General features: G+C 47.0%; 1 protein-coding gene across 3 annotated transcripts in view; it reads left to right on the top strand.

Moving 5' to 3' along the window:
• The window catches only part of MTUS2 (microtubule associated scaffold protein 2), a 637113-nt gene that overhangs the window by 258285 nt on the left and 359569 nt on the right, over positions 1–19259 (top strand). For all 3 annotated transcript variants that reach the window (XM_047860755.1, XM_047860746.1, XM_047860761.1), the window contains exons 3-4: positions 3385–5836; positions 14692–14932. In XM_047860755.1, coding sequence (XP_047716711.1) covers positions 3629–5836; positions 14692–14932 — 2449 coding nt within the window. In that variant the 5' untranslated portion in view covers positions 3385–3628. The remainder of the gene's footprint in view (positions 1–3384; positions 5837–14691; positions 14933–19259) is intronic.

Raw genomic sequence — 19259 nt, forward strand, 5'->3', positions numbered from 1 at the left:
TCTTTTCTAGCAAGACACTGATTTGACACCTACCTGTTTGTCACTCTCTAACGATCACATGTGGATTGCTGTGTATGACCCTCTGGATTTGTCCGTCATTGGTGAAAATAATTCCTTTCTTTCTTTCTCCCGGCCTCGACAGTTCAAACCAGAGGGCTCTTGGCTTCATGCTTATAATTCTGTCCACAGAGAATTAGAGGCACTCACTTTCTGTGGATGGCCCATATTTGTGGGATTTCTTGCTCTCCTTGGCTTTCTGGGACGCCTGCTTTCTGACCCAGAGAGCACAGTGTTCTTTTAAACTGCTGTCTTACTGATTTGTCTACATGCTTTTTGTATCTGTGCCCAGAGGATATGTGTGTCTTCCAGGAAAACGTGTTTTAACTCGCATGAAGAAATAAAGATGAATTCACTGAGAATCCCCTCTGTGTCAGGGATCAGAGTGTGAGCATCTTGGTGAGGCCTGAGGGCTCTCTTGGGGTGAAGCTGGACCCGGGGCATCAGTGGCTTACTGAAGACAGGCCTGGAAGGAGGCAAAGAGGGAGAAGAGGAACGTGGGAAATAGGGACGGAGGCAGGGGAGGGTGGGGTGGGGAGAGGAAGGCCGTGAGCACCAGTGGGAAGAACAGAAGGGCAGAATGCCAGGGAACGAGAGTGCCCACACACGTACGGGTGTGTGTATTTGGGCAGGATTAGTTGGAAGGAATGGCAAGACCTAGACCGGGGTGTTAATGTGTCTTGGGGTGAGGGAGAAGGGACAAATAAAACACACAAAAACCCCAGCTTCCAGGAAATGATCTCGTTTAGGTAAAAAATACGTGCGACTGTAATAGATGCGAAAGAAACCAAAGAGAGTTTTATCACCTGAGGTTTTCGGGATGCCAGTGGCAGGTAGCCAAGTGAAAAGTTAGGAGGGGATGGGGCGCCTGGGTGGCTCAGTCGGTTAAGCGGCCAACTTCGGTTCAGGTCATGATCTCGTGGCTCGTGAGTTCAAGCCCCGCATCGGGCTCTGTGCTGACAGCTCGGAGCCTGGGAGCCTGCTTCCGATTCTGTGTCTCCCTCTCTCTCTGCCCCTTCCCTGCTCGTCCTCTCTCTCTCTCTCTCTCTCTCTCTCTCTCTCTCTCTCTCTCAAAAAATAAATAATTAAAAAACTTTTGTTTTAAAGTTGGGAGGGGAGGGGGCTGGGCTGGAGAGGAACGTGGAAGTAGCCGTGTGTTACTGGTGATGGTTCTCAGGTGTTCATCCTGTCATCGTGCCGTGGAGCATCCATCCGAATGTATGGATGTGTGTATATACACGAATATATCTGTACGTATGCATGTGCACATAATCTTTTGAACAGATGAAATTACAAAGAGTAACGAAGGGAGACGGGGGGTTGCCTTGTAACCTACTTCAGCAGAAATGTGACAACGGCTTCTCAGGAAAATGTGTACATGTGTACGTGTATGGACGAGGAGGAAGGTGTAGAAGGCTGTTAACTTTGAATCCCCACGGGGGGATTGGGGATGGAGCAGAACCTTGTTCCTTTGAAACGCTGCCACCCCCCCCCCCCCATGCCTAATAAAATGCACTCCCAGCAGTGGATAAACCGACGTTAACGTTGAAATGAGTGGTTGACTGATGATCTGTGAATCTCCCTAATAGAAATTGAAACACTGTATTAGATTTTAAGCTCTTTGAGGGCAGAAATAGCATCACGGAGAAGACCTTCATCATTCATTCATTTACTCATTCATGTTACAAATACATGTTAAGTGCCTAATGCATATGCTAGGTATTGAACAATATTTTCTTCAGTGTCTGGCACATTTGAAGAGTTTTTTTTTTTAAGTAAAAGTACAGCATGTTGTGAAAGGTCATCACAGAAGGACCTAATCTGTTTCAGTGGGTGAGGAAGGCTTCCCGGGGGAAGAGGTATTTATGCTGCAAACTGAAGATTACAAAGGAGTTGGGTAATGCTGGGAGAAGAACCCATGTTCTGTGTAGATGGTAGGCTTTGTGCCGAGGCCCCGAAGCAGGGAAGGAGGTGCACGGTAATGGGAGGATGAGGACGGTGTGCCTGCAGCCTGGAGACTAAGAGGATGAGTGGTGGGGGGGAGGCTGCAAAGGTGCGTAGGGACTGGATCGCGCAGGCCCTGAAGGCGGGGGTAGAATTTCCTGCAACTTCTTATGTTGGAAATTTTCAAACCTATAGAACAGTTACAGGTGTTGTGGAGTGGATCACCTAGATTTTCAAATTGCTATCATTTGGCACAGTTCTGTGTTCTCTCTCTTTTTCAGACTCTCTCTCTCTCTCTCTCTCTCTCTCTCTCTCTCTCTCTCTCTCACACACACACACACACACACACACACACACACTTTGCTGAACCATTGGAGAGTAAGTTACCACGTGTCATGTCAAAAAGCATATCATGTTTAAAAGCTTGGATCTTCCAAGGAAAAAGACGGTCTCAGATATAGTCACCATACTGTTATACACCTAGGAAAGTTAACATTGACAAAATACCTTGACCCGACATACAACCCATTTTAAATGTCTAATTGCCCAAATAACGTCACTGGCTCACTATTTTTTTAGAATCCGAGACCTGGCCAAGGTTCATGCGTTGTATGTAGATATCCGTTGGCATTTGGGGGGCAGGTTTAGGCCAGTTACTTTGTCAACTGTCCGCCAATTTAAATTTGCCTGATTGTTTCCTCGTGGTTAACTTCAGGTTGAACATTTATAGCAAGAATACGATCTAAGCGACAAGGCACTGAGAACTGCCTAACGGTAGGAACACGTGGTATGAGTTTCCATTATTGGTGTTAAACGTGGTCCCTTGGTGAAGGCGGTGTCCACCAGATATCTCCATTGTAAAGATAAAGATTTCCTTTTGTAAGAAATAGAGTAATCTGGAGACTGGTACCTTTAGATTCTGTGAATGAATATCCTGGTCCCCAATAATCTTTCACCTGATACTGTTGGCAACCGTTGGGGTCCCACACCCAAGATAATGAATTATAATTCCAAAACGGCGATTTTTCTAACTGTATGATTTTTCTTATATGTCTGGGTATTACTCCGTGAAGACAAGCTTTCCCTTCTCTTCCAGCCTTTAAATCGTCATCCGTATGAACCTGTGGATTTTTAAAATTTGAATTTAAGATTTAACGTATTTCATAATCCCTGTCTAACATTAATCATTTTTATGTTTTAATTTCCCCCGATTTGGCCAGCAGGCACCTATCAGAAAGGCTTTTGAGAAATTTATGGGCTGAGTGAGTGAATGAATTAATAATATGAACGTGATGAATAAAGCTGTATTTTCCATGCCTTTTTCTCCCGAGACTCTCTGTTTGTCGATGCCAATAACATGGTTTTATTTTTACTTCTCTCTAGGTCTCACGGACTAATTGGCCCTCATTCAGCAGGAACCTAACAGATAAGTCATCCTGCTGTATGTCAAGACGATGCTTGGTTTTAAAACCGCTCTGAAAATGGTTCAGGTAGTATTGCAACGTGACATTGTCGGGAGGCAGCAAGCAGCTTGAGAATTTCCCACGAAACAAGTAGCAGCTCGGAGGAGGCACCTTTTCCATTAAGAAGGACTGCATGGCCAGCCGCCCCCACTGAAGGGCTGAAAATGAGTGTCCCGGTGGCTCCGAAGAAATCGTGTTACGCTCCGTTGCGGGACAACAGAAATGGGGTGAAAAATAATAATGAGAGTATCCTAAGTCTGGGAGATACAAATGCCAATCAGATCATGTTGGAGGTCCGTTCCTCTCATGATGGGTCTGGGACAGGTGACCCGACAGATGAAATTAGAAACGCAAATTCAAGGGAGCCAGAGAACAGCACCCGCTTCAGTAAGGAATTCCACCAACTTCAGGGCTTTGGGCAGGGACTGCAGGCTGGCCCCACCGGCCTGAAAGATTTTAAAATGTCTTCCACCGTTCACGGAGGACCGGACGAAGAGCACACAACGGAGAGAGGCACAGATACCCTCCAGACCCCTTGGAGTATTCAGGGAGCAAGTCTGTCAAGTTGGAGGCATGTCATGGCTGAGGCCGGTCCAGGGGTTTCGGCTAAAAGGGACGCTGACCCGCCCCGGCAGGCTCCTAAGGATAAGTTGGCAAAGACCCTTGACAACGAGGAATTGAGAAGGCATTCTCTGGAAAGGGCTGGAAGCGTTGCTGTTGTCGTGGATGTGCCCCCGAGGGAGCACGGTGGGAGCCTCAGCAGGCAGAGTCCGCAGCCCACACCGCTGGACTCCCCCGAGGCCCCGCGGCCTGAGCCCAGTGGTGGGGACGGGCCGCAGACGATGTCCACGGCCCCCTCTCTAGGGGCGGCCTTTCTTCCGGCTGACTGTACCTCAGAGGGAAAGAGTGTGCGTCATCCTAAACCATCTACCTCAGCAGCCAAGGAGACCACCCCCTCGGAGACCCAGATGGGACGTGCACCGAGAGTTAGCGACGAGAGCACATCACGTTCTGCCCCCGCAGAGCCCGGTCCCCATTCGGCTTCAGCCCCGAAGGGAATCCCGAGTAAGCCAGAAGCACAATTAGGTCAGGGAAAGGGAGAGCCCCAGCCGGAGCCGAAGGTCGTCCACCCCAAGGCCGTGCAGGAATTGAAGTCAACCCCGGCGGAGTGTGTGGGATGCTCGAAGGAAGGGGCTGTGTTGTCCCTGGAACGGAAGGGGCCTGGTGGGAAAGCACAGCAGGAAACTGCCCCCGGTGGCGCACCTAGCCTGTCACCTAACGGGCTCCAGCACGTCGGGGCGGGAAGAGGCAGGAGCGAGCAGGACAGGAGAGCAGGCAGCCTACCTGAGGAGGGTGCTCTTCAGCCCACGCTCACCCAGGGCCTTGCTTCCTTGGCAGCCGCTGATAAGCAGCCCGCAGGTAAAGTTTCAGCAGGCGCAGCCAGGAAGCCCGGCGAAATGGCATCCAGTGCCGTTTCGTCGGGAGACGGCCAGGTACCTCTTATCCTTTATGATCCACCTGACAGGAGGCCCTCAGAGGTCAGTGAGGCGAGAGCGCTGGACGGCGGGCACGTGGACAGTGCTGCGGCTTGTACTTCGGATCCTTGTGTTGGAGAGAGCAACGCCGGGGTCCCCGAGCCCCTTGACCCTCAAGGCGACAGCTCCGAAGGAGGGGCCAGCAAAGAGGTCACGGCAGCTGTTGCAGGAAATAGGAACCTTCTGGAAAGTGCAGCTGAGACTGAAAGCGCCCCCGGGGGAGCGGGCGCCCTTCACAGCGCCCCGGCCCCCCTCCATCCAGAGACGACCGCGAATGTGACCCACCAGCCTACACCAGCTAGTAGCAGCAGCTTTCAGGACTCGGGCGCGTCGGGTGCGGGTGCGAGGCCCCCCTCGGCCGCCGTCCCCCCCACCGATGGCGCGCGGTTGTCGAACCCCCCCCCAAAAGTGCCTGACAAGAGCACCTGCCCCAGCGGGGTCCCCGAGCCTGTCCTCCCACCTTCTGAAGACACCCCTCCCTCACAGGATGGAATGGAGAACCACCAGGTTGAAAAGGCGGAAGAAAGGACAGAACCCAAGCCCATCGTTCTGCCCAAGCCCAAGCACGTGAGGCCCAAGATCATCACCTACATCAGGAGGAGTCCTCAGGCCCTCGGCCAGGTGGACACTTCGCTGGTGCCAGTGGGGCTTCCTTACGCTCCGCCCACGTGTCCCATGCCTCTTCCCAAAGAGGAGAAGGCAGCAGGTGGTGACCTGTACGAGAAATTCAAGCCAGACTTGCAGAAGCCACGGGTCTTCAGTTCCGGGTTGATGGTGTCTGGGATCAAGCCCCCAGGACACCATTTCAGTCAGATGAGTGAGAAGTTTTTGCAGGAGGTAAGAGACTGTCACCGCGACCCGATCTGTAAGTTGAACATCACAAAGTTTATTGTGGATTTCCAGTGTGAATTGTAAGAATAGAATATCCTCTCTTAGCAAATCGCAGATTTTGATGGATGTATTTGTATAGAAACGGAGGTCTTTATCTAGAGGAGCGTGTAGACAAATGGGCATTTTTGACTAGAAGAATTTGATGATATGATGAGATGTAGCTAATCTAAGGAAGCTTATTTAAATTCCCACTCTGCATAATATATGTGAGGTTAGGTAAGTATGCATTTAAATTGGCTTCCCTGTTTAAATAAGTGAGCATGAGTGTTTTATAAGCCAGATCAATGGGGCAAAAATCCAAAATAAATATATCGTTCAAATTGGCCTGGCTTCATCCTCTCAGGAGGGATATTTTCCTTATGAGAGAATCTCATGTTCACGCATATGAAAAACACAGCGACTAGCAAAGAACGCATTAGGCATGGGCTCTTTATTTTGAAGTAAAATAACAATTACAACTAACATTTAGTTGAGCACCTACTATGTCTTAAGCCCACACAACACAATATTTCATCTTTACCAATGTTCACGGATCCTCATAGTGATTTTCTGAAGGTTGGGATTACAGTTTTTATCACTGTGTAGATGAAGAAACAGATCCGGAGGGGTTTGAATAACTCAGTTCAAGGCACAGAACAAGGACAGTGCTAAGATGCTCGCCTACACCCTCCCGGGTTCTTCACTGTGCTGCCGTTTTCACTTCTGGGTGCTATGGTGAGTTGTCCTCCCAGAGCTCAGAAAGTAGATTTGTCTCCCGAAATAATTTCAGGCCAGAGTGATCAGTTAAAAGGAGATCACTCCTCTCCCTAATACCCTTCAAGTCCTCCCAGTCCACTCAGAACACAGGATAATGCATGTAGGATGGCTCAGCTTTTAGGAAGTATTCAGTCTGGATCCATAACCTACCCGATCTCCTCTCCCTCCTCTGCTCACCCCCTCTCCCTCTGCTGTCTCAGGGCCTTTGCACCTCTCTCTTCTTGGCGTGTTCTTCTCCCCGATATCCGAATGGCTCTCTCCTTTACTTTCTGTCTCTGTCCAAATGTCATTTCGTTGGAGAGATGCCTCGCTTTCCCTGAGACCGCTTTCTCGGATTTATTTTTTCTTAGTGCTTATCTCCATTTGGTATACATACTCTTTTGTTTTTGCCTCACCAACTAGAATGTAAAATCCACAAGAGCAGGGACTTTTTCTATTTTTGTTCCCTGCTGGGTTCCCAGAGTTTGGAACAGTGCTGACATAGATATTGGATCAGAAAATGTTGAATGATAGCCGGATTATGAACTCCTACGTATTGGATCCAGACAAAAGTCAACCAAAGCTTCTTAGAGACAGAAAGGCGAAGTCCAGGGTTTGACCTTAGGTTGATGGAACATTTTGACATATTTCCAGGATGTACTGATCACAGCAGACGTTGTCAGCTCTGGCACAGCAAAGCGGGTGAATCGATTCTAAGCAGCAAGGCTTGACCAAGGTTAGCCCTGACCAGGTGCCCCAGAAAGCTGACCATTTGTCCTGCCCCTGGGGCAGGCTGTTTGCTTCACATCACACAGCTTGCTCACTGTCTCTAACTCTGGGCCCGCCGGAATGGCTTCCCAATTCCCTTCTCTGCAGAGAGAATACTGACCTGAGAGGTCAGGGGTCCATTCTTTTTGGTAGGGGCTCATTTCACTGTGCAGGGCTTCATGCTGTCCTGTTTTAAGTGGGCCTCTCAAATGGAGGCCTGCAGGGAGAGAACATTCTGGCCAGAGGACACTAAGAGCCTGGCCCTGGGCAGTGGCATTTCAGTAACAGTTAACAGGTTGCCCCTTCGGTCTTCTACATCAGTCCTGAGCTGGTTAATGGGTCTTGCTCAAAGTTCTAAAATCTTATCTACCTGGGCCTCCCAGGCTCAGGATGAGGCTCTGACCTTAGGCTCTTTGCTGACACATGGATGCTCCTCGTGAGGACCTTGAAAGGCAGCCCTCTGACCCTCCCTGGGGGCTGTGGGTACCAAAGCTGGTTAAATAACCAAAGACCCTTCTTCTCACTGAATCACTGCAGAAGCAACCAACCTGTGCAAGATGGCGCCCTTAAAGCTGGCATGGCAGAGTAGCTCTTTGACAAGCGCACCCTAGGAAACTGTGATGAGAGAGAGCTAACCCTTAGGTGGCTTCTCTGTGGCCCCTGGGATGACTTCCCTGGTCATCCAGCATGTTGGGGTTACCTTTACCTTTTCTATAAGTTGTATCAACCCATCCACTTAAGTTCTTCATTTGAACCATTTCTTCAATTAAGTAAATTTTTTGGAGGGGGGAGCTCCAAAAAAAAAAAAAGATCCCCTAGATTTTTCTCTGAAAAACACGTTCATGAGAGAAATTTTATTTGTAGACGTAGGCAAACATCCTGTTACTGTCTGCAGTTCTTTCTCCGTGAGCCTTGTTAATTTTGGTCTTGTGTATTTCTTTTCTGTATCGCTTCTGTTCCTTCCATAAAATATAAATAATTTCTAAGTCACATGCATGTTTTTCCCCCAAATATTTTTTCTATTCTTAATCCTCTAGAAGCCACCCTGAGTCTCAAGGAAATGGGACAGTACGGGTGTTTGTGTGGTGTTAGTAATTTGAGGGGTTTGGAGAGACCTCACTGGTAGGGGGACAGCAATGCCCCCGTGCACCAGCCACTCTGTCTGGGGACTGTCTCCTGCTATAATCAGAGTGTCTTAGGCCCTTTCTTCAGGCTGTAAGACAGAGCAGAGGAGCCTCGGGTGTTGCACTGGGCTAATTTCTGCCGTAATCTTCTTTGCATCAATAGGCTGGCCCTTGGCCTTTGCTCCTAGAGCTGGGACCTGATGTCAGTGTCGCCAGTGGGTGCAACCCAGCAGGCCCCCCTCCTGTGTTCAGGCTTGGTGCAGGGAGGCCCCCAAGCCGCCTCCCCGGCCCTGTGTCCCACCTTGCCACAGGATGGCCTCAGCCAGTCTCCAGGGAAAGAACACATTTCTGACCAATTGCAGTGGAACAATTTTTCAGTTGTAGAAGCCATATATCTTTTTCCCCCCTCAAGGTTTTATTTACATTTAAGTTAGTTAACATATAGTGTACTATTGATCTCAAGAGTAGAATTCAGTGATTCATCACTTACACACGATACCCAGTGCTCATCACAACAGGTGCCCTCCTTAGCGCCGTTCCCCATTTAGCGCATCCCCGCACCCAACACCCCTCCAGCACCCTGTTTGTTCTCTGTATGTAAGATTCTCTTATGGTTTGCCTCCCTCTCTGCCTTTGTCTTATTTTTCCTTCCCTTCCCATATGTTCATCTTTCCTTCCCATCCCATATGTTTGTGTCTTAAATTCCACATATGAGTGAAACCATATGGTATTTGTCCCTGACTTATTTCGCTTAGCATAATATATTCTAGTTCCATGCACGTTGTTGCAAATGGCAAAATTTCATTCTTTTTGGTGGCTGAGTTATATTCCATTATATATATACACCACATCTTCTTTATCCATTCATCAGTCGACGGACATTTGGGCTCTTTCCATAACTAGCTATTGTCGATAGCACTGCTATAAACATTGGGGTGCATGTGCCCTTTCGAATCAGAATTTTTGTATCCTTGAATAAATACCCAGTAGCGCAATTGCTGGGTCGTAGGGTAGTTCTGTTTTTAATTTTTTGAGGAACCTCCACACCATTCTCCAGAGCGGCTGCACCACTTTGCATTCCCACCAACAGTGCAAGAGGGTTCCTGTTTCTCTGCATCCTCGCCAACACCTGTTGTTTCCTGACTTGTTAATTTCAGCCATTCTGACGGGTATAAGATGGCATCTCATTGTGCTGTTTATTTGTGCTTCCCTGATGATGAGTGATGGTGAGCATCTCTTCGTGTATCTGTTGGCCATTTGTATGTCGTCTTTGGAAAATGTCTGTTCATGTTGTCTGCCCTTTCTTAGTGGGATTATCTACCTTTTGGGTGTTGAGTTTGAGAAGTTCTTTATAAATGTTGGCTACTAACCCTTTATCAGATATGTCATTTGCAACCATCTTTCCCATTCCATAGGCCGCCTGTTAGTTTTGTTGGTTGTGTCTTTTGTCGTGCAGAAGCTTTTTATCTTGGTGAGGTTCCAATAGTTCATTTCTGCTTTTGCTTGCCTTGCCTCCGGAGACATGTCTGGTAAGAACTTGCTATGGCCAAGGTCAAAGAGGTTGCTGCCTGTTTCCTCCTCCAGGATATCGATGGCTTCCCATCTCACATTTAGATCTTTCATCCATTTTGAGTTTATTTTTGTGTATGGTGTAAGAAAGTGGTCCAGGCTCATTTTTCTGCATGTCTCTGTCTAGTTTTCCCAACACTATCTGTTAAAGGGACCTTTTTCCGTTGGATATACTTTCCCGCTTTGTTGAAGATGAGTTGACCATATAGTTGTGGGTCCATTTCTGCATTTTCTGTTCTGTTCCATTGATCTGTGTGTCTTTGTGCGTGCGTGTGTGTGTGTGTGCGTGCGTGCGTGCGCCAGTACCATACTGTCCTGATGATTGCAGCTTTGTAATATGACTTGAAGTCCGGAATTACGATGCCTCCCACTTTGCTTTTCTTTTTCAACGTTATTTTGGCTACTCAAGGTCTTTTCTGGTGCCATACAAATTTTAGAATCATGTATCTTTTTAATAAAATGAGAAAGTGTTTACGGTACAAACCCCAGTGACTTCAGACTCTTTCATCATTATTGACAGACTCCTCCTGGTTAAACAGCATTAGTAGGCATGGAGAAGTCAAGAGTAAGGGCTCTTCTGAGAGAGGGCAGCTCTTCTTGGTTGCTTGGAACAATACAGACTTTTAGACCTTTCAGAAGCAGCTCTGAAGATCATCTTGGATCTGGTCACGACAGGATGATAAAATATGCATACTTGTGTAGACTGTTTTCTGCTTTCACCTATCCTAAGGACTCTGGGGAATTTCTTGCTACTGATGCCTTGGGGGAACTCTTTTAATTTTTGGTGTAAGGAGGTGGGAAGAAAGGAGCAACGGTGAGAAGACGGGGCGAGGTAGTGTATTTTCAGTATACAGATATATGATCAGGGCTGGTTCCCCTTCCTACTCCCATAATACAGGTATGTATGTATGTATCCTATAAGTATCTACCCAGACTTGAAGGGATTTGTCTGTGCAACTGTGGGGACTGGGAAGTCCAAAGTATGCAGCATGGGCCCACAGGCTGCACACCTAGGGAGGAGATAATGCTGTGGTGCAATTCCAAAGGCCATCTTCTGGTAAAGTTCCCTGTCCTTTGAGGGAGGTCCATTAAGGCATTCAACTGATTAGGTGAGGCCCACCCACGTGGTGAAGAATAATCTGCTTTATTCAGGGTTTACTGATTTTAATGTTGATCTCACCTTTAAAATACCTTCGGAGAAACATGTAGAATAATCTTTGACCAAGTATCTGGGTACCGTGGCCTAGCCAAGTTGTCAAGGTTAGCCATCACACGTCTACCTGTATCTATCCCAGGGGCTTCTTGAAGCATCCACATGTGCCCTATGTTGGCCCAGACCAGCCCAACCTGCTGAAAACAGGACGGGGAAAATACGAAAAGGGGCATATTTCTAGTAAGAACTTAACTTATTTGTGTACCTCGATTGATTTGGGGAGTTTGAAATCACAAGGATTTTTTAGATTGCTTCAATATTATTTCTCTAAAAAATACTCAGAGAAGAAGGAATAAAACCAGGCTGTATGTGTTCATGACTGTGCAGTGACACATATTCTGTTCTGTCAACAAAGATGAAAGAAACAAGTGGGGAGTCTTTTAGAGATTCCTTTGTTTTTATCAAAAATGCACAAAGTAGGCATACTTTTCACCTTCTTAACAAATTTGTTAAATCTTACCAGAGACAAACTACCCAGCAAAGTGACAGGCATTGAAGTTACTGAAATCATAAGGTCGTTTTTGAGCGGCAGCTTGAGGGGTTTTGACCCCTGAAAACTCTCCAGTTTCAGAGAACTGAGTAATTACCGAGATCAGCATATTGCAATCCTGACAGATGTGGGTTAGAAATCATTTCTTCGTGAGAGCACCTGCTAGAAGCAAAGAGTAGTGGCACCAAACTTCGAGAAATTACAATGAAAAATAGAGGAAATGTAAGTATAATAGAAAAGCCGTAGGGCGCCTGGGTGGCTCAGTCGGTTAAGCGGCCGACTTCGGCTCAGGTCACGATCTCACGGTCCGGGAGTTCGAGCCCCGCGTCGGGCTCTGGGCTGATGGCTCGGAGCCTGGAGCCTGCTTCAGATTCTGTGTCTCCTTCTCTCTCTGCCCCACCCCCACTCATGCACTGTCTCTGTCTGTCTTAAAAATAAACAGTAAAAAAAAAAAAAAAGAAAAAGAAAAGCCAAAGGTTGATAGTAAGAGGGTAAGTAGGGAATGGTCAAAATGTTATTGGAGAGCAGGATGTCTTTTGCAAGAATATATGTCTTTTGCAAGAATAAAAGACATAGGTAGGATGTCTTTTGCAAGAATATAATTTGTTGGGGCCTGAATTCAGTCTGTCTGCTATAGCAATCGAGTATATGTTACAGTGTGATTATGATAAAACTTTAAAGGTCTAATCTTTTGTTTCAATAATGTCAGTTTAAGGAAAACTTTGTATCTGTTTTCACCATTAAAAGGGTATCACATTAAGAGTTTTTCTCTTCAACAGCTTGTATCAAAGCTTTAAGTCCCTATTAAAGAATTTTGGGGGCGCCTGGGTGGCTCAGTCGGTTAAGCGTCCGACTTCAGCCAGGTCGCGATCTCACGGTCCGTGAGTTCGAGCCCCGCGTCAGGCTCTGGGCTGATGGCTCAGAGCCTGGAGCCTGTTTCCGATTCTGTGTCTCCCTCTCCCTGCCCCTCCCCCGTTCATGCTCTGTCTCTCTCTGTCCCAAAAATGAATAAATGTTGGAAAAAAAAATAATAAAAAAAAAAAGAAATTTGTTAACTACTTGTGATTCAGGAATAGATCAATGTTTGACACATGAAATATATTGTGATTTAAAGCAGAGTTAATTAACAGATGTATCTTTTCACACATCGCCTCTGGCACTGTTTTTTTTTTTTTTTAACTTAAAGGAAATAAGATTATTTGCCTTATTTTTTTTTTCATTTTTTAATATATAGATATTTTTAAGTTTATTTAATTTTGAGAGAGAGCAAGGGAGGGGCAGAGAGAGAGGGGGGGAGAGAGAGAGAATCCCAAGCAGGCCCCATGCTGACAGCCCAACGCAGGACTCAATCCCACAGACTGTGAGATCATGACCTGAGCTGAAATCCAGAGTCAGACGCTTAACTAACTGAGCCACCCAGGTGCCCCATTTTCTTAATTTTTAGTTTGAAGAAACACTAATAACATGAATAGGCTTTGTGAGTACAGAATTGCATACATAGAAGCTATATAGTCTGTATTCTAGCCCAAACTGTTAACTACAGGAAAAGTAATGGGATTGTTATGTTATGAAATCTAGGCAAGGGGGCATCTGGGTGGCTCAGTCGGTCGAGAGGCCAACTTTGGCTCAGGTCATGATCTCACAGGCTATGAGTTCTAGCCCCACGTCAGGCTCGCTGCTGTCCATGCAGAGCCTGCTTCGGATCCTCTGTCCCCCTCTCTCTGCGCCCCCCTCCCCGGCCGCTTGCTTCAAATCCTCTGTCCCACTCTCTCTGCGCCCCCTCCCCGGCCACTTGTGCTCTGCCCCCCTCCCCCCGCCAAAAAATACTCAGGTAAGAATGGAAACATGATTCCTTCAATGAATAAATATTTATTGCCTTTAGCTACATAATAGACACCATTCTAGGTGCTCTGGGCCCAGCAGTCAGCAAGACTGTCCTAGAACTTCACTCTAGTGAAACTTGTCGAACATTCCTGGACACTGCGCCTTACTAGGGAAGACAGAGAAGGTGGTTCACAGTCTCTCATTTTTAATGATGTGAACAGATTGTAGAGGCCTGAAAACACACTTTTCTATCAGTTGCTCTATTCTTCCAAAAAGCCTTTTCTCCCACATTACCAATGCATATTTTATTTCCTAAGTAGCCCTAATATATAAATTGGTAAAGTTCACCTGCTTATGTTAAGAGTAGGTTACCGTAAACATTTTTGTGCCTTTTCTTCTTAGGAATAATGAAACTTTCAGGGTGCCTGGGTGGCTCAGTCGGTTAAGCGTCCGACTTCGGCTCATGAGACTGCGGCTCATGATCTCACAGTCCGTGGGTTCAAGCCCCGCGTCGGACTCTGTGCTGACGGCTCAGAGCCTGGAGCCTGCTTCTGATTCTGTGTCTCTACCTCTCTCTGTCCCTCCCCTGTTCATGCTCTGTCTCTCTCTCTCTCTCTCTCTCTCTCTCTCTCTCTCTCTCTCTCAGTAATAAACGTTAAAAAAAATTTTTTTTAGAAAGGAATAATGAAACTTTCATAATTCTATGCACATTTGCTAAACTCTTTCTCTGTTTCATTGAGATTATGTATAGATTGGCTATTTGCACAGATTCTAACGATTTTGAAGCAATCAAATTTAAAAGTCTTACACAGTGAGTTCTTTCCCCCCCCCCCCCCCCCCCCAGTGAAATTTGGATTCATAGAGTGTTAGAACTGGAAGAGACCTGAGAGGTCATCCAGTTGTGCTGTTGTTAACTTAGAGATGAAGAGTCTGGGGTCCAGAGAAGCTAAGTGGTCAGTGGTGGGGCAACTCAGTGGTGCCAGAGTGGCCTTTGCTGGAGCCTTGGTCTCCTGACCATGTTCCGTCCTCATCCAATGATGTGTGCTCCTTTCATGAAGCTTCTGGTCATTCATTGTAGGTGACAGAACGCCCCGGAAAAGAAGAATTTTGCAGTCCGTCCTATACTCATTATGAAGTTCCTCCAACTTTCTACCGATCGGCCATGCTCCTTAAGCCCCAGTTGGGATTGGGTGCAATGTCCCGTTTACCGTCTGCAAAGAGCAGGATCCTGATCGCGAGTCAGAGGTCCTCAGCGAGTGCCATCCACCCACCAGGACCCATCGCGGCAGCTGCTGGCCTCTACAGTCCCGATTCGGCAGGTAAGCGATCCAACGGCTACTGCTTTTCTTGCAGCACGGTTAAATAGTAATTACATAAAATGGCAGTATCTGCCTAAAATAGGAACGCCTCTCACGCTTTGAGAGGAGCCTTCTTCTGCCCATCTGACTGTCCATACAGATACTTGTCAAGACCCCTCTGTCTGCCACCATCACATTCCATGTTACCTTGAAAATGATGGCCTTCGGGGCGCCCGGGTGGTTGGTTGGGCGTCCGACTTCAGCTCAGCTCATGATCTCACGGTCCGTGAGTTCGAGCCCTGTGTTGGGCTCTGTGCTGACAGCTCAGAGCCTGGATTCTGTGTCTCCCTCTCTCTCTGCCCCTCCCCTGCTCGTGCTCTGTCTCTCTCTCTCTGTCTCTCAAAAATAAACATTAGATTTTTTTTAAGAAAAAAAAGAAAACGATGGCCTTTGCAGCCACCTCCTTGCTTCTTGTAATTTCTCCTTTCTCCAGTAGATCCTCTAGACCAGGGGCCGGGGGAGATTTTCTGTAAGGGGCCATACAGTAAGTGTCTTAGGCTTTCCGGGCCGTAATGGTGTGGGTTGTAACTACTTGGCATGAGAGCAGCCACAGACAGTACCCCAGTGAATGAACGTAGCTGTGTTCCAATACAGCTTAATTCACAAAAACAGATAGTAGGCTGTAGTTTGTCAGGGAGACCTTCCTACAGTCCAGCGCTGACCACGTCCCTCTTCGTCTGTCCACGAGTCCGGACCGGCCCATAATCCTGCCCCTGCTCAGCAGGTGCAGGCAGGTGCCACCCCCTGAAGCTCTCTGCACGCGCTTGTTTGCCCTCACCGTGCTTCTGCTCATGTGGTTTCCTCTAGGCTTTCTGTATTATCTCACTAGTTGTGTAACAGTGTGAAACATTGTGAATATAGAAAACTATAGAAAAGGAATGCATAATACTTCTGTATTTTTAGCACCCAGCCAGAGTTACTATTACGGGGTTTTTTTGTTTTCGTTTTCTTCCAGTGTGATTTTTTTCTGTCCCTTCTCTGATAGTTGAAATGATGCTGAATGTGACTTGTGTTTCTTTCTACTAATATCGTATTGTAGGCATTTCCTAGGCCATTGGTGTTTCAGAAATATTTTGGTGGCAGCGTAATACTCTGCCTTGTTCATTTATCCATTTATTCAACAAGTCTTGGGTGCTTATTTCGTGCCAGAAGTTGTAAATTTAGAATTGCACTGGCGAACAAATCAGAGCGTTCCTGCCTTTATGCGTCTTACAGTCTAATGGATGAAATAGACCAAAAAACAAGCACGAAATAAATACATACCTGTCAGTAGGAAAGCAAGGAATATACCGTTTTGAGAAATTACACCCAGAAGAATGATATGCATGGGACAGAGGTACTGCAGGGACAGCCTCTCTGAGGAAGTGGGAAGAATGGGGGAGGGTGGGGAATAATGTCAGAACGTCCAATTCCTGGCAGTTGAGTTCTGCTTACTTACAACTGTTTCCAATAATGTTGTGATTTGTGTCTTTGTGTATACTTATGCGTCTTCTTCCCTATTGTTTTCTTAGGATAGGTGATTTGAAGTGTAATGATTGGATAAAAGCATATCCAAACATTTTTTTTAAGGCCAAGGAATTTTCTAGAAAACCTGTAACAACGATTTTCTCACTAGTGTTTCTTGGAAGTGCTTCTTCTTGCCATCCCCTTGCCAGTATTATTACCACCACTACGCCTCCTCCTGGCATTATTATTGCATTTCTTTTATTATCAGTGGAAGGGAACATTTTTAAAGCTATTTTCCATTATATTACTTCATGAATCATCATTTACTCAGGTAATTATTGTTGCATTATAATTTTTAAGTAGCTTTTCTTAATAGTTTTTTTTTTTTTTACAAACACCTCTATAAAGGTCAAATTATGTTTGATTGTTCTCATGATGGATGTACATTGTGATGGGACTATCTGTTATTATCAGACCTGCTGAAAGTTAATTATGTGATTCAGTCCCTCACTCAAGAACTATTATTGAGGGACTGTTGCATGCAGCACGGTCCTAGGTGTGGGGGATAGAACAGTGACAACAGACAAAAATCCTTGCCCCTGTGGAACTTGAGTTTTACAATGGGGGCAGCCATTTTTTTTTTTTAAATAATTGCAGATAATTTACATGGTCTTTTGGGAGAAATAGCTAGTACTGAAGGAAATGAAACTTTAGAGAAGGGGAATTACAATTTTCAATAGGGTAGCTGGAAAAGGCCTCTGAGAAGATCCTCAAACCCTTAAACCAGTCCCCAGGGGAGGTGAGGGAAGGAACCATGTGGATATCTGGGGTAGAGCATCCAGGCAGAGGGAGGAGCCTGTGTCCAGGCCTGAGGTGGCAAGAAGGCCAGGAGGCTAGAGCAGAGTGAGTAGGAGAGGAGGGAAGTGAGGGGGTTGGCACTGTGTGTGTGTGTGTGGGGGGGGTCTTGGGGGGTGGGAGGGATGTTGGGAGGGGGATGCTTAAGGCCTAAGAGCCATTATAAGGATTGGACTCTCATTTACCCTGAGTGAGAAAGCCATTGGAGGCTTTGGAGTCAGGGCAGCGTGGTCTGGCTTTTGTGGACCCAGCATCTCTCCGAATCCCGTGTTGAAGGCACGCTCTACAAGGACAGAGGGTGATGCAGGGGGAACAGACAGGAGGTGGCACAGTGGTCCAGGCAGTGACGGGGCACAGTGAGAAGGTAGAGCACAACGGGGTTCCTGACTGACTGCACACAGGAGGTGAGAGAAAAAGCACAGTGTAAGCTGACTCCTGGGGAGCAGAGTTGCCATTCGGAGAGTGGGATTGAAGCTGGTGAGGAAGGGGAGGGTGGGAGCTAATTCAGGGCGTGTCGTGGTTGACACGCCTTTAGCCGTCCTAGAGCCTAAAGCCTTGCATCTAGGAGGCCAGCGTTGAGAGGACAGGACCGGCTGGAGATGCCAAAGTGTTCGTTTGTCCGTGGATGGATGGCGTGCAAAGCTCTGACGCTCCCTCCGCTGGGCCGCCACTCTCCGGTGCCACCTCACCTTCACCTTCCCAGGTGACTTAAACACTTGATGTGGGTTTGAATTATGCACTTTGATATAGTAGGATCTAGGGCCGCCTGGGTGGCTCAGTCGGGTAAGCGGCCGACTTCGGCTCAGGTCATGATCTTGCGGTCTCTGGGTTCGAGCCCTGCATCGGGCTCTGTGCTGACGGCTCAGAGCCTGGAGCCTGTTTCAGATTCTGTGTCTCCCTCTCTCTGACCCTCCCCTGTTCATGCTCTGTCTCTCTCTGTCTCAAAAATAAATAAAAACATTAAAGAAAAAACTAAAAAAAAAAGAAATTGCATGATCTAACATATTAATGGTTTTACTTCACACATAAAATTTGGAAAAACTGAAAAGTGCTAAAAAATAAACTTAGTTGAGATTTATCTAACAACAGTCAAGTTTTGAGGCATGAAAGGTCTTTAAGAATGTACCAGTGGCACAAAAATACAACTACTGGGAAGAGACACAGGCATTCTGAGTTCCCTCTGAGGATGACTTACTTGTGTTCACACATTTGTGGTGAGGGTGACACTTCCTCAGAGGTCAGCTCGGCCCCCAGAAGTGCACATACCTACAAGGGACTCTTCCGTCCCAGCTCCTTCAAGACTCCAGTCCTTTCTCATGGACATCTGGTCTTAATTTAGAGAGATTGTGTCCACATGGGTCATCATTAGGGACCCAACAAAGCCTTGCGACAACGGTAAGTGTCACTCCTATGGGACACTGAAAATGTGAAATCCTTTCTTAGTGCTGTTGGGAGGACCGCCCAGCATAGGCTCAGGGACAGACAATGAGGAGTTCTTGCTCCAGACCTTTTGGGGGATGGCTGTCTTCCCATTGGCCCCGGGGCCCCGGAGCCAGGCCAATGGCCCTTTGCTTGGCCTCGCTGGCTTATTCCAGGCAGCAGACCCTCTCCCGTCTTGGGCAACTTGGCTAGAGTCCCCCCCCCAGGCTACCAGGACCTGCTCTGGCAATATGCATGATTGATTTATTTGTTTTCTCCCCCTAATGTTTATTTAGTTTTGAGAGAGAAAGAGAGGAAGACACAAATAGCAAATGAGAGAGGGGCAGAGAGAGAGAGAGGGAGACACAGAATCCGAAGGGGGCTCTAGGGTCTGAGCTGTCAGTGCAGAGCCGGACACGGGGTTCGAACTCACGAACCTCGAGATCATGACCTGAGCCGAAGTTGGTTGCTTAACTGACTGAGCCACCCACGTGCCCCCCCCCCCAATTATTTCTTTTCTTTCTGCAAAAATCCTTCCATCTTTCTTCATGTTTTCCTAGGAGATACT

Source organism: Prionailurus viverrinus, chromosome A1 (assembly GCF_022837055.1).
Source record: "Prionailurus viverrinus isolate Anna chromosome A1, UM_Priviv_1.0, whole genome shotgun sequence".
In the NCBI taxonomy this organism is placed as follows: Eukaryota; Metazoa; Chordata; class Mammalia; order Carnivora; family Felidae; genus Prionailurus; species Prionailurus viverrinus.